The sequence below is a fragment of the Aspergillus sclerotioniger genome (genome assembly GCF_003184525.1).
Source record: "Aspergillus sclerotioniger CBS 115572 chromosome Unknown BO94scaffold_3, whole genome shotgun sequence".
Classification (NCBI taxonomy): Eukaryota; Fungi; Ascomycota; class Eurotiomycetes; order Eurotiales; family Aspergillaceae; genus Aspergillus; species Aspergillus sclerotioniger.
In genome coordinates this window covers 684,684-699,621 of record NW_020290993.1, presented here as the reverse complement: position 1 = coordinate 699,621, position 14,938 = coordinate 684,684, and the positions used below count along the sequence as shown (strand labels likewise).

At 48.9% G+C, this 14,938-nt stretch overlaps 5 protein-coding genes across 5 annotated transcripts; 3 read left to right on the top strand and 2 right to left on the bottom strand.

Moving 5' to 3' along the window:
* Positions 1 to 833: 833 nt before the first annotated feature.
* BO94DRAFT_531042 (thioesterase family protein) lies at positions 834 to 2,259 on the bottom strand. The gene is made up of 4 exons (XM_025610809.1): positions 1,855 to 2,259; positions 1,766 to 1,775; positions 1,476 to 1,645; positions 834 to 1,417 (listed from the first exon to the last, which is right to left on the bottom strand). Exons 1-4 carry the CDS (start codon positions 2,008 to 2,010, stop codon positions 1,064 to 1,066), a joined length of 690 nt encoding a protein of 229 aa, XP_025471899.1. The 5' UTR covers positions 2,011 to 2,259; the 3' UTR covers positions 834 to 1,063.
* Positions 2,012 to 4,164, top strand: BO94DRAFT_581477 (uncharacterized protein; the record flags this gene model as incomplete). Its single annotated transcript, XM_025615412.1, has 2 exons — positions 2,012 to 2,143; positions 3,028 to 4,164. The coding sequence occupies 2 exons, from the start codon at positions 2,012 to 2,014 to the stop codon at positions 4,162 to 4,164; spliced, it is 1,269 nt and encodes a 422-aa protein (XP_025471898.1).
* A 627-nt stretch (positions 4,165 to 4,791) lies between these two features.
* BO94DRAFT_531041 (electron transfer flavoprotein regulatory factor 1) lies at positions 4,792 to 5,512 on the top strand (the record flags this gene model as incomplete). Its single annotated transcript, XM_025610808.1, has 3 exons — positions 4,792 to 5,113; positions 5,191 to 5,203; positions 5,453 to 5,512. Coding segments are annotated over exons 1-3 (251 nt in total), but the record flags the coding sequence as incomplete, so codon positions are not given.
* On the bottom strand, positions 5,333 to 7,200 carry BO94DRAFT_531040 (SAM binding motif-containing protein). Its single transcript, XM_025610807.1, has one exon. The coding sequence runs from the start codon at positions 6,902 to 6,904 to the stop codon at positions 5,708 to 5,710; it is 1,197 nt and encodes a 398-aa protein (XP_025471896.1). The 5' UTR covers positions 6,905 to 7,200; the 3' UTR covers positions 5,333 to 5,707.
* Positions 7,201 to 11,762: 4,562 nt separating this feature from the next.
* On the top strand, positions 11,763 to 14,357 carry BO94DRAFT_219448 (CCR4-Not complex 3'-5'-exoribonuclease subunit Ccr4). Its single transcript, XM_025606212.1, has 2 exons — positions 11,763 to 12,931; positions 12,990 to 14,357. The coding sequence occupies exons 1-2, from the start codon at positions 11,875 to 11,877 to the stop codon at positions 14,174 to 14,176; spliced, it is 2,244 nt and encodes a 747-aa protein (XP_025471895.1). The 5' UTR covers positions 11,763 to 11,874; the 3' UTR covers positions 14,177 to 14,357.
* Positions 14,358 to 14,938: the final 581 nt, after the last annotated feature.

Below are 14,938 nucleotides of genomic sequence, written 5' to 3'. Positions count from 1 at the left end.
AAGCATCGAATCTATACATTGTGAGTAATAAGACCTTACTTCCACATCTATCTATTACTTGGAATAATATCCAAAAGCAGTCTACCCCCTGACATACAGGATAACGAAGGAGCGAGAATGAAATTACTTCTTCAAACCGCTTGGCGTATGCTATAGATAGATGCTTTCCGGAATAACGGATTTAATATCAGCCAGCAGGCTACGCAGATAGATGTTAGAGAGATTCGCATAAGTATACACCGTACTAAAGGTAGCTCATAAACCCGTCCAACATGAGGGTTAGAGTGCAATGGTTTGGTTTAAGAATCATAAGATAACATCGTCAGCGACACTGTTTACGCCAACGCTGAGATTTAGGAGCTATTCCAATTGATTTATTATACCACCAAAAAAGCCCAAATCGCAAACATTTATGATATTTAAATACCAGCACCAATCTGAGCCTAAACATTGAACATATATTTACATTGGGAAACTCCATGTATTGCGTGGCGTATTTATTATTCGTTCGACATAAAAATAGGACAAATATACCCGCAACCTTTTCGGCAAACCGTGGGTTGGCGATAGAGAACCATAATTTCTTGAAGTTGCTTTCCGTGGGTTGTATCTAATTCAGTGTTAAGAAATAACCGTTGGAATGGAATCAGGTACCAACCACCCGATTTAAGTCATTCACGGTCGTTTTCCAGTTAGCCGACAGCCCATGAATCCATTCGGTATGCATGATAAGACGCCGTCCCGTCGACTCCTTTCCCGGCCTGGAGAGGGCCGAGGCTGAGCCGGGTCCCCGCTGGGTGAGGCAAGCTTTGCTTGGCCCTCGGAAGGGCCACCGCCACCTCTAGTGAAGAGTACAGCCTGTAAAATTACATGTACTGTATGCAGTTCAGGTTCGTACATTACCAGTATGCTCGATACGGTACAGCTCCCTACGGCGCTCACAGTACGTGAGTTGTAACTGGATCTATACGAATGTCCTACGATCGATCATTCACATACATTGTTGATCTGAGTTCTGTCGGCATGCGAAGTTGCCTGGAAGCGGGAACCCGCTGCTGCGTCATTACTTCGCGGATCCGGTATCCTCGACCGCATCCTCCCGGTCCCAACTCTCCGTCTCCAGTGTGCGAACCCTCGATTCGATATCGAGTATACGCTGCTGCCAGAATTCCTTGGCCTGCTCCTGGAGCTTCCAGGTGGCTTTGAATTGCTCAAAGACGAACGGTGGGAGTTCCGTCTTCTTATTTGCCTTGTAGTCATACATGACTATGTCCTCGTGAACACGGGCAGCAGGTCGTTGGCGAGCCTCGGAGATTATCATGGCTTGAAGGTGGAACCCATGATGAGGTGATTTAGGGGAGGCCGGGTCATGCACTAGCTTATGGTACACTGTGACTTTATCGGGGTATGTCATGGGCTGTGAAGAGACGAGCTGTTAGCGAGTGGCTTCATTTCTCTGGACAGAAGCACCATACGAATTTGTAGTCGATTGTGATGCTTCGGAGAATTAGACCGATGCCTTTCGAGCTGACAAGATTTAACCACTCTCTCTTATGAGCCGGATCAATATGCATGGCGAAGTTGCGGGTATAGTATACCCGTGCCGTTTCCGCATATCGGGGGTATGTGACGTTGTTGACATGTCCTAAAAAGGTGCTCGTGAATGGTTAGAAATTGTGGCTCAATCTATTAGTCTGGGATATCACATACCCTTGTCTCATGAGTCAGTCAAGTTCAGTCAACGCTTGTATAGTCTGAGGTCTTACCATGCTATCCTGTTCGATTCAAGTCCAAACATTAGCATATGTGCACACTGGTATATGTAAACCTCCATATACCAAGTGCATATCTTACCATCTCTCCCCACGCGACCTTTTGCTGGAATAGACCCCTTCTCGTCTCATCGGTCAGATAGCCTTCGCTGCCAGCGACCAATTCCCGCCAGTCATTTGCTATTTGCTGCAATACCTCCCCAGCTTCTTGAATCTGCAGCGGCTTCAAGCCAAACATCATGCACCTGCCGATTCTTCGCTTGGTCATGGTCAGCCATCGGGGGTCTATGCCGTGGGGTTTCTTTGGTGTTGTTCCGGGTTCGGAGGCAGGGGCATTTTGCGATATAGTCGAGACGGAAAAGAGACGGACGGTGCGTAGTGAGTACTGAGAGGATATCGCAGCGAGTGACCGCCTCCTTATTGTTGGTAAGGACATCATGCTTCGCAATTAGGCGTGGTTGGTGATTGTGGTCTGAAGGAAGGTAGTTGTTCCCGGCTCATTAGTAGCCATGAGCTCTCACCTCGGCTAGTTGTCCGGCGGTTGGAGCTTCGGCTAACCCCGCGCATTCCTTCCCTCTCCGCGCGCTGGTACAACCCCTGGATCATCTAATCGCTTCTATGCTTCTTTTTCTTCTCACCTTTTTCCTTTGTGCCCTGTGATCGGCATTCTACTCTGTGATTCGTGCTTAATCATTGAAACAAGAAGAAATTGTGCCCCATAGAGCATCATACTTATTGGCATTGTTGCCAGCGAATATTGAGCGAATGCGGTGGCCAATGCTTGTTCGCGAGGAAGCTGAGTTTATATTTCTAGGCATCTCCCTATATCGTAGCAGTACGAAGTAGGTTGATTGCCATATATAAGATCCAAGCGTTGCAGATGCATTGTCCAGGCAGATGCAGAATATCGCCTCGCGGAGTCCCGATTTTCCTGATTAGCAGACACATAAAATGCGCATTTCTTCATTGAATCTGTAGGGAAGGTGGTTACACTGTCCCCAGACAGGTCTAAACAACTAAACGGTATGGTTCAATTACCGAAGGAGGCCCTCCTGTTATTTGGCGACACATTGATGACCTGCCCACAAAGTGCGCCCTAAGCGAGTGTTCGCGTGGATTTCGCCTTGAGCTTAGACCATTACGTTGTTCGTCTATCAAGAAACTGTCAGCTCGAGACCTGAAGGCTGGCGACTGCAGTTTGAGAAGGTCAATTGAGTACCTATGGTATCGTCCTTATCTAGCACCCTCTGTCCAGCATTTGGAAGTCGAACAGTCTCAGAAGTGTCCTTACGATGAGAAATTTTACCAAAGCGATAGCGAGGAAGATATTGGCGATTTCGCATCGATACATGATATGGTGACGGAAATATGCGACACTGACCAAGATAAGGATTGGTGGAGCTTGCATCTGCAAAATTCATGTGGATGGGCCTGGCTGGCGGTGCTACTGACTCGGTTGACTCATCTACAAAGCCTCTCGATCTCACATATCAAGGAGGGGTTTCTGTTGGATGTGCTGGTCAAAGCAGCAAAGCGCCAGCATCCGTTTGATAAGAGTACTCCGTTTCCATTCTTCCGGGACGTCGAGCTCACTTGTCCCCTAGAAAACGAGATGATCTGGTCGGATCATGCAATGCCCTTTTTCTATCTTCCGGCCGTCCGCAAGGTCAATGCGCTCAAGGTGTATGAAGGCTCCCCGGGGTCGTACACGAAGCCCGATTTCGCAGATCACAGGAGATCAGAATGCCCAGTCACGGAAATCAACCTAATCCATACGATCGCTTGTGATGATATAAATGACTGGATTGCAGCATGCAGTAAACTCGAGCACTTCCACCTTGAGTTTGGGATGATAAACTCTATCAAACACACGGAGGGATACAATCCACTCACAGCCCAAGCATTCCGTCGATCTCTCCTCTCAGCCAAGTATACCCCCAAGTCTCTGCGTCTAGAATTTCGCGTGTCGTACAAAACCTACTCGAAGCACCATGCTGAACAGAGCAAGATGAATCTTCCTTTTGGCTCGTTCAAAGAATTCCATGTTCTGGAAAATCTCTTCATGCGACATGCAAACCTCATAAGATCACCAAACACAGGTCCTATGAAGGAATATAGTCCTGATCATGAACTGCTTATCCAGATATTACCAAGATCACTCAAGTCTCTTGAAATTGTTGACATTATGGATAACACTTTCCCTGCTCTAGTATGGGATCTTGTAAAGCTAGTCACCCGACGTGAAGATATGCCTCAGTTGAGAAGCATTGTGCTCCATGTAAATGATGGAGATTCAGCAATCAACAAGGGCTTGATTGGAGTGATAGAATGCGCATGTCAGTCAACAGAAGTTTGTTTGACTATCAAAGGCAGTGCACCTATCAATAACTAGATGTCACTATAGGTTATGTTGGGATGTTCTTTCTCTCCGTCTGCTCTCCAAAGATCAGCGATATATCATTTTGGTCTACTGGTGAACCTTGACAGATTATGTGCTCTATCTTCATATTATATTTGCGTCGGGTTATATATAGAAATCAAGATACATCAATCTTTGGCCTACACAATTGCTTGAAAGCTGGGCCTCTCTGGCAGGTGATTGGCCTAGAAATTATTATTTTTTTTTTTTGATTATCACTTGTGCTTCTTCAATACTAGCTAATCGCATTATCACGCCAACTTGACATGACCTTACAGCTCTTCCAGCGGATAGGCAACTATATCTAAACTACCAGCCAACCCTTAGAGGCCCAACCATGAAAAAACCGACCCCGTAGTTCCCAGAAACCATTAATTCCTACAAACCCCATCAAAAACAGCCATACCAAAACCCTTGAAGTATACACCGCGGAAAGGCCCGATGTGCAGTGTCAGTATCCGTGCACACCCGGACCGGCAGCCCCTCCGAAACATTGAAATCGCGATTCCGTCCGTGCGACGTCACCGATAGCGTTCCGGCTAACGAAAGCTGGGGAGGGAACAAACAACTTCCTCGATTCTCCCACCTTCTTCAAAGATCCTAGCTCCTGCTTCTTCTAACTGACAACACCACTTACAATGACGAATCCAACACTTCGCTCACAGGTGATAAATATTTACAAGGGTATGTGTATGCCTTCTCAGTTTCCGGTCGTTCAGTTTGATCGACTTAATGCGGATCTTAAGTCTTTCTTCAACTAACACTCCGTTATCGGAAGAACTCCTCTTTCTTGGTCGCGAGTATCCGTTGGGCTACGAGTATTATCGGACTAGGTTACACAAAGCATTTTCTAGTCAGGCACATCTGGAAAATGAGGAACAGATTCGGAAGGGTATTGCGAGAGCGGAGTTTGTGAAAAAGGGTAGGTTGGGTTTCTTTCTCCAATTGGTTGCGCGGAATGATGAGAGATCAGATCTGATCGTTGGATGTTTATTGCAGAAATCGAAGCTTTGTGAGATACCCCACGTTTTCTTTCTGTCAGCCCCAATGGTTGTCGGGGTCCGCCATATCCTACGATGTCTTGTTTACAGGCGAACAAGCGAGTGAACGCCCTTGGCATATTATTCGAAAGGCTTGATAATGTCCATTGTTATTAAGTCCCGCCTATGGCCCAAGTACATCCGAATATTCATCATGTCATGATTCTCGAGATTGTACACGCTCGATAATGTCAACGTCAATACTGACGGAAAGCACCCAGGTACTATCTAAAGCGATATCGCACCTTGAAACAGCGCTATGATAATAAATGATGTCGGCCGTCCAACTTGTCGTGGGGCCTTATCAACACGTTCTCAAGAAGATTATACAGAAAAAGTAAATGCGAAATTGAAAGGAGAAAAGTGGGGGTATCACCAATATGAGAGAGCAATGGTCACGACGCTTTTCGTGTCTTCTTTCCCGCGTTCGCCAGAACACCAACAGTTGAGTTCGTATCCTCTCCGCCGAAAACTGTTTACTTCTTTCGACCCCACCAAGCGCTTACTTCTAAGCACTCCCCGTTCGCGAGGCCTCCCTTCTGAAACAAATCGGCGATCATGGCAGCCCACCACCTGTCCCATTCATCTCTGCTCTTGCCACTGGCTTCCATGAGGATAGGCTCCATGCCTTCAATCATCTGAATTACTGTCAAAAGGGCCGTGCGCCGAATGGACAATTGATCTGCAGTCAATTGCCTGCGCGATCCGACCGAATCCTTCCCTTGACCTTCACGTTCCCACCGTAGTTCTCCTAGCGGGATAGCGATGCGACGACTATCCACGCTCTCTAGAACATCGACCTCTGAGTTGAAGGACAGGCCGATTGTCGCACACGGCAACGCCGTCAATTTGCGACGGTCAAAAGCCTTTTCAACCCAAGAGTTATAGTCCTGGAAGAACTTGTTCTGCACTCTTGTGAACGGGGTAGCGGCGGAAAATGTGTAAGTTGCGGTCGCATCGGCCGTCTCCTGTTCCCTCGACGCTAATTTGCGGGCGGGCGCAGGGTTGGGAAGCAAGGATCGGAATACCCAGTCAGAGTCCCAAACTTCCAGAATCCCGCCGGATTTGAGGACCCTCAATGGCTCGCTTAGCCCGGACGCTTGCTGGGCCGGGCTAGAAGGACACATTCCTGCGTCCTTAATGAAGACAAAGTCGAAATAGTCGTCCGGGAAAGGGAGGCGAGGCTTTCGGAGGTCGTGTCTTCGGAATTGCCAATGCACGCCCTTTTTGCGCAGATCAGGTGCGACTGAGACGACGTCGATACCATGGAAGGACACGTTGCGGTGGCCGCGGCGGACGAAATATTCATGGCTCATGCTGGACCAGAGGCCCGAACCACATGCGAGTTCTAGAACCCGCTTGGGTGGTCGGTCGGCCATGTACGGGTTGCAGAAGGGGCCCCCGAACACGCGCATGAGCATCAGCGAGCGCAGGGTCTGACGATGTATCTCCTGAAGATCGCAGGGGAGAGGGTAGAGATTTTCGGGGTCTCTGAGGTATGTGCGATCCCCCTGGCGGACCAGGGGAAAGTTGGAGTAGTCATTGAGGGAGGTTAGGGAAGAGGTCGACGTCGCGGCGAGGGTTGGACCGGTCGAGCTGATAGTCGAATGAAGATCGGAGCCCGAAGTTGCGGCGGGCGCAAAAGTCGCGGGCCCATTTGACATCATATCCATTTTGACAGCGGAGATTGGGTTGTCATCGATCTGGTTCTGCTAGCAACCACGGTTTGCATTCTCGCATCCGACAAGGGCAGCGCAAATCGATCACGGACGGGGGAGGGACTCGAGTATTATGAACATGGTACTGTAATTGGAAGGGAAGGCGTAAGAGGCGAAGTGAAACAAGCGCGAGTCAGAAGGGCGGGGGAAGGAGGAAGAGAGAGTGAGGCAGTCCGGATACAGTTCCAGGCGGCCTCGACCCATGGGAAGAGACTGAGAGACCGAGGAGGAGAGGAGAAAGAGGAAGATGGAGGGGGGGCAAAAACCACATCGTGACCGAAAATGCAATCGCCCCGGCTCGATTAAATGAACCCCCCTTAGGGCCACTCCACTATGACTGCGACTGCCTTTCTGTTACCACTAATCATCTGGCGGGATTCCGGACAAGGCCCCCCAGAACTCTTTTGGGTAGTACTGCTCGGGAGTAAGTCGATTTCTAATTTTTTTTTTATTATTTTTATTATTTTTTCTTTTCCTTCTGCTAGTCGGTGCACGGTACGAATGTCTCTGCCGAACGAGTCCGGACGATGGAAACAAACGATGCGCCTGCTGGTGGTGGCGGAAAGGGTGCGTCCACTGCAGCCATCGTAGTATACCTAGACGCATCAAGTAGTACCTAGGTACTTATTACTACTCACTGCCTGCATAAGCTCTGCTGATCTAATAGATACCAGTCAAAGTTCTTCTGACTACTGATTTCTCCTGCAGCAGGATCCAAGATCAGCAGCCCGAGCGACGGATTATTGGCTCGATAATTTGCACTGACTGCTTGGAAGGGTGGCATCTGATCGCTCTCATGCAGAATCAGTAGAGTTGGGAGTTGGAAGCGACTCCGTATCCCCAGTCCGTTGGCGTGGTCTCGGCTACCCACCGGCCAAATCCGGGCCCTTGCCTGAAACTGAATGAATGGACAGGAAGGATCAAGGTTGCAGCGAGGAAAACGCCATCCATGGATCTAGTTGCAACCCAAAGTACGGCCGATCCAGCTGCTAACGAACTGATAACGATAACCGCCGCGATGAAACCGGGCACGTCCACCTTCAATACCCTGCTTCATCCCTTCCATGTTCACGGGTCGCCCTTTCAATTTCTAACGCCCGAATCCACCGGCCAGCCCACATAGAGCCCTGCGCGGACATACCGGCTGCTCGGAATAACCGCGGCAGGTTTTGACGAGCTTCAATTTGGCCCGTCTCCTGAGTAATCTTTCACTGCCTGGGGACGGAATCCGCCCGGGGGCCGAAAGGGCAAAAATGCATGAAGAAATGCATGGAGAAAACAATCAAATCTTAAGAGCACCAAATAAGAGCTTGGGAGACGGAAAGATCCTGGAACCCGCCTAGCCCAGTCTCAGGCTTTCCAGGCTACAACTAGGTAACGGAGAAGGCAAAAGGCAGGTAGCGACCGGCTCCTTGACATCATGATTGTAAATGTTGACGACTTATTTTGGGTAGCTTTGTGGATCTGAAGAATAATCCAGAGTCAGACTAGGAGTAATCTGTAGCAAGTAGCAACGACGGCGCAACCGACCCGACCACTCAATCGTCAACCAGTAATTAGACCAACCCAAATAATTCCGATGAAGGCTTCGGAGCAAGTCAACAAACGGGTAAGGAATAAGGGATGGGATGACAAGGACGAGTCCAGATCCTGGTTCATTGAACTAGTAACCCTACAACCAAATCACGGCCGTTTGTTGGGTTGAATTATATTAGCCTGGATGGTGGGAGCATTACCTATTACCTACTCAGACTTGCTTCCTCACGACAGAATAATCATGATCATAGACCATAATGAAGAATAAAAGTAAAAATAATGATCAAAACCATTGTTCTCCCACCCCCCCCAGTCCTGCAACGCTCCGCCATCCAGGATTATTATGCATGCCGGGACCACTCTTGGCCTGAAAAGACACGTGCTGGCACGGGTCACTTGTTGCCCTGTCAGGGATTGCCTCGAATATCATTAGTCCGACTACACTAGTAAATTAGTAGCGGTTGGATTGTTCCCGAGCTCTGGGCTTTTTCGGTGGTCCTTCTGGTGGCTTTTTATTTTTCTGGGCCCCCCTTTTTTTTCTTCCTTGTGGTTATTACTGTGGATTTATGTTGTGTTGTGACTAGCAGTCAATACGATACATGAGAAATCACATGCCATGCATAGCAGTCAATCATCTATCCCTAATCAACGTACCTACCTACTACTCCGTAGGAGTCATCAGATCCTACATACCTTACCATATAATCTCACCTGAATTTGTCAAGAATCAGTGAAATAAAATAAGCTGCTCCCGAACGTTACACCAACACCAGTCAGCAATAAAATAACATTGCTTGGGATGAGAATTCTTATTTGTCCGACTGGTCGGCTTTAATGCAAAGTATTGGCTTGTGTGCATGGTACAAGCTTTTTTGACATTGGTGGAGAGTACAGAGTGTTGAGGTTTGTCTTACTCAAGGTGATATGCTATTCGGTGCTTTGCTTGTTGCTTATTTCCGTGCTGTTATGTTTTTGACTCAAGGCCTGTTGTTCTATGATCTTACATTTTGTTGTGGATTTGATATGACTATATTAGGTATACTCCATAGCTATCTGGGTAGGTGTCTCACACCCAAACGTGCTTGTAGAGTGGACTGGGGAAAGGTTGAGTGCTCACTCCGATCCCAGCTAGATAGGTAGTCAAGATTGAAGACCAGTAAACTATATCATATCGATAGATCCTCTAGTGGTTTTCATAGCTAATGCAGATCATGAGCCGGGCTGTTTTTGGAATACCTTAAGTACATAGCATGTTGAATTTAGCGCTTGGCATCCGTACTGTAGACACGTTGAGAACCTGCCGAGAAATGGGTAGTTGGGATCTAGATATGCTGTTGAAGGGCTTGAAGGACTGTGTTGGGGAATCTTTGTGGATGGGTTGGTGTAGTGTAGATAGGTTTGTGTAGGTTGATATTTTTATTGAGATTTTTGGGATGGGGGAAGAAGGGTCGGTTGATCTTGGGTTGTTTAGCGATGTTTGTATATAGGATAGGCCTGACGTGTGTGAGAGTCAAGGGGAGGGATGGAGGGTGGTGGTGATTTATCTCCTGAGGGTGCTGTGTAGGTGTTGATTTGAGACTGAGGTCGTTATAGGTTAATCTAGGTAGCCTGGATTTGTATGCTTTGGGGTGATGATTTTGGGATTGGGAGATTGTGGTATAGCATTCGTTTAATTGTTACATTGCTTGTTACTTTCTGATGTACATAAATGGAAATGATACCGTGTATAGTTGGGTGGATGTATGTGTATGCAGTGTGACCGTTTGGATTCAGCCTAGAAGGGATGCTGGGCAATTCAATCAACACAACAGTCTAATTGCTGTAGCATTGATGGCCATGGGATAAGTAATAGCATGACCTCGGATGAATTCGGTTTCCGATTCAACTCGTTTGGTTATGATTGCTGTCCATGTTAATTTTCAGGTCAAGGCCACTAGATAATAGGCAGCATTCCAGCTACACATTGATCATTACGTACTGCCACACCCTCTTCATGACCTCGTATTCCTCGTGAAACTTATCACACCCGCACTGGGTTGGGTTTGCAAGGGGAATGGTGTTACAACGAAATGGGAAGAATGTCTCGGACACTTCTGGAAACATGGGCCCCTTAGAGCCCACATAACGAAGATTTGGGATCTGTGCATACCTTGCCCAATTAGCTCCGAGCTCTAAGTGTCAGTGATCGAAAGCAATAAAGGGATGCCATAGAACATAAGACTATCATATAGATAGCGAGGCGATCGGAACCAACCGAGTGAGCCGTGCTGCTATGTGGCTTTGATACGGGCTTCGTCATAGGGTCGCGGGAGCCTTGGTTGGCCCAGGGGGCGGGCGATATGGGCGGTTAATCTAGATAAGATAGGGAGCCAAGTCCCTCCATCGTCAGTGGGATTGAACATGGAATCGATGGCAAGGACAGGATAGGCTTGAAGGTTAGGATTGGCAGATGCTGTCAAAAGATGTCTCCGCATGCAGTAGACAAAAAAAAATAGCATGTTCTTGAAAGGTTCTCGATGCGTGTGCTGGAGTGCTTAAGTAGACACCTCCTTACTGGTGCAGTGACCCCCGCGGATCGCCTAGTCCCCTCAATAATTGGGAATATGGGGCAGTGAAGGCTACCCAGATCCTGCCCGGTTGCCATCCTGATTCACGGGGGGTTAAGACGAGGCCATTGTTCACTTGGTGAATGATGGGTAGATGGTTTGGAGAGATTTCATGACGATTGATCCAGACCGATCTCCAACCTCTGGAGAGTACAGATTGTAGCAAGTGGTTGAAATTGGAGGTGTCCTTCAAGTTGTCGCGAGGTGGTCTTGGCTTTGCCATTGGCGGCGAATCACGCCCGCCAGATGTGACATCACGTGACCAGAGCGACCTCCCGCCTTGGATGCAAACCACTTCGCAGCGTCTAGACAAGACTGTCTCATCCCAACAAGCTGCTGGCACCTTTGCTACATCTCTCGACCCGAATCTACGTGCGCATTGCCCGCTCTGCTCTAGCTGACTTGCGTCTGTGAGCCCAGTTTGACATTGATCCAGGTTGCTCGTCAGATCATTGCCTTTCGGTGCTCTCTGACTCGGTCGCCCGACGCCCGCCCCATCGTTCGATCCTCCATTGCCCTCCCGATCCCGACCCCCAGAACTGCAACTGAAGTCGTGTGATACGGACCCTAGTGAAATTGCGGCGGTCTTGATTCCAGCGTCTCGACTTTATTGGGGTGGTTCCGCTTCAGGACCCCATGTTGAAGAGAAGGAGAGAACGTATCCGATCCCCGACTCCTCCTCTCTCTCCTGCCACCGCCGCCTCCCAGAGCCCAGCCTTTCTCCCAGCAACTTCTCCTAGAAATCTCGAACCCGTCGACTCACGGTCTCGTCTGCCACGTTAAATGGCAGATGGTACCTACAGGTTCCAGCAGCCTGGGGCCGGGCAGTTCTTCTTCCAAACGCAAACACAACAACACAGTCACCAACGTCACCTCGTTCGAAACGGAACCAACTCCCCCACTGGAAGACTAAAATTCAGCCACGACACTCCTTCTCCCTCACGCTCCCCTCCTATCAATCAAGCAGCTGCCCTGAATCCATTCACTATGTACACCCAAACCCACCAAGGACAACATGTCATGATGAATGGCAGCCAGGCCCACCAGCGGTTTGGCATGCAGATCCCTAAGTTCCAATCGCAGAGCCATCACCCACATCCTGCACAGCAGCCCCATCATCACGCTCACCACAACCAAACGTCCCACAGCATCAATCACCAGCACAACTTCTCCAGTGGAGCGTTGGCCGCCGCTACTCCCCACTTCACTCCAGGTCCCCTTCAGAACGGTGCTCATGTCAACGTGGAAGAAGACATCGACGATACCCGGAACGAACATTGGCAGCTCCAGCTCCAGCTGGCTGCGGAGTCGCGACAGGCACACTCTCCCCATTACCATGCCCGCACAGTCGCACAGCAAGCCAAGGGCATCCCCATTGCGCCCTCCGAGCCACAAGAGAATGGGGGTAGCGATCGCAATGGTCTAGTCAAAACCAAGGCTGCTCCGAAGCAGGGCTGGTTTGCTCTTGATTTTGGTGGTCAGGGCCTACGCGCACTTTCGACATCTTTGTTTCACTATACTTTCCTTGAGAAATTGTACCTAAACCACAACAAGTTGAAGACAATCCCTCCGTCGATTGGGCAATTGCGGAAACTCACGCACTTGGACCTGTCAAGCAACGACCTCACAGAACTCCCGGAAGAAATTGGCATGCTTACTAGTCTGAAGCAGCTTCTTCTCTTCGACAACAATATCTGCACGCTCCCTTTCGAGATGGGCTATCTTTACAGATTAGAGATGCTAGGGATAGATGGAAACCCGTTGAACGAAGTCCTAAAATCCCAGGTTATCAAGGAGGGAACAAAGGCATTGGTTCGGTATTTGAGGGAAGAAATGCCAGGTTTGTGCTTGCTGTTGGAACACTTCTCGTGCACTTTGTACTAACATCAGCTTCAAAGTTCACCTTCCACCCCCCGATAGAGATTGGATCATCTTGGACGAGACCGCAAGCTCCGGCAACAATCCCAGCGAGAAGATAACCGTCCTTTCACACAATGCTCTCTGCGAAGCCTCTGCCACACCGACCCACTTCGGATATACTCCGTCCCGTGTTCTTTCATGGGAATTCCGACGTGAGCTCATTCTGAGCGAATTGAGATCGCACGACTCGGACATCATTTGTCTGCAGGAAATCGACCAAGGCAGTTACAATGGCTTCTTTAGAGAACAGCTAGCCTACAATGACTACAAAGGTGTATACTGGCCCAGAGGAAGAGCCATGGGTATGCAGGAGGAAGAAGCGAAGTTGGTCGATGGCTGTGCCACGTTCTTCAAGGGAAGCAAGTTCATCCTGCTCGATAAGCAAGTCATCAACTTCGGTCAAACAGCCGTGCGGCGACCGGATGCAAAGGGCCAAGATGACATCTACAATCGACTGTGGCAGAAGGATCACATCGCAGTGGTAATCTTCCTGGAAAACCGGCTGACAGGCTCCCGCTTCATTGTCGTGAACGCGCATCTCTACTGGGACCCGGCCTTCAAGGACGTCAAGCTCATTCAAACCGCCATTTTGATGGAGGAGATCACCAAGCTCTCCGACTCATACGCCAAATGGCCCGCCTGTACCGACAAGACTGCCTTCCGCTTCTCGGAAGCAGAAGGTGAGTCGGAGACTCCGCCGCCTGAACCTGCGCCGTCTATGGTGTATTCCAGCGGCGATCAGATTCCGCTCTTCATGTGCGGAGACTTCAACTCATCGCCTGGGTCGGCAGCATACAACTTGGTCGCACAAGGCGGGCTCACGGAGGCGCATCCGGACCTCGAAAAGCGGCTGTACGGTAATCTCAGCCGGGTCGGCATGACTCACCCGTTCAAGCTGAAGTCGGCATACAATTCGATTAACGAGCTGAGCTTCACCAACTACACCCCCGATTTTAAAGATATCCTGGACTATGTCTGGTTCTCATCTAATTCGCTGCATGTCTCGGCGTTACTTGGGGAGGTGGATAAGGAGTATTTGCAGAAGGTGCCTGGGTTCCCCAATTTTCATTTTCCAAGTGATCATATCGCATTATTTGCGGAGTTTACCGTTAAAGGGAAAAAGGGCAAGGTTGTGGAAGCGGATTTTGGACCGCAACGGAATTGAGGGAACGGAGCATGTCGAATCTTACGAGACTGGTGTTTGTGTAGCCGGTTTATCTTGTTATCTCGGAATCTTTGGGGGCCTTTCGCGTGTCTGTGGTGTTCTTTTACGTTGTCATGCTCTTGCCGCATCTTGTGCTTCTTTTTTTCCTTTCATTCTTCTTGCGCCTTTTCTTCCATTCTTGTGAGTTTACTTCTTGTTTACTGCTGTCGCCAACCGACTCTCGTTCAATCGAACCTGCGTATCCATGATCTTGGAAAGTAGTCACGGGCGCAGCAGTTTCACTTTCTCTCACTCTTACTCTTCACTCTCAGCACCGTCTTATCTTCGTCGTCCTCCCAGATTTGGTATGTGTTAGGATCTTATGCCTTTCTTAACGACGCTTCTTTTCTTCCCTTTCTCCCCTTCTCATTTCTCTGCCTGCCCACTCACATCTCCTCCATCATCTATTGTAGATTGGATCCCAAAGATGGATTCTTTCTTTCTTTCTTCCTTCCTGTTTCTCTCCTCTTTCTTTCCTCATCTCATTTTGCACTTAGGCGGGCGAATCGGTCTTGTGTGTATGCTTGTATCCTTAAGCGGCTTGTCGGTTGCTGGTCGCTGGTTGCGTGGTCTGGGGGTTCTTCTACCTAGGGGTTGGTTTTGGTTCCGTCGTCTTGGAACCACCTTTAACGTCTATAGTTGTGTTGTTTGTTATAACACCCTTGATGTAGAAAGAGAGAGGGGCTGACTTTGCCTTGTTGCTTATTCGATTCTATTCTATTC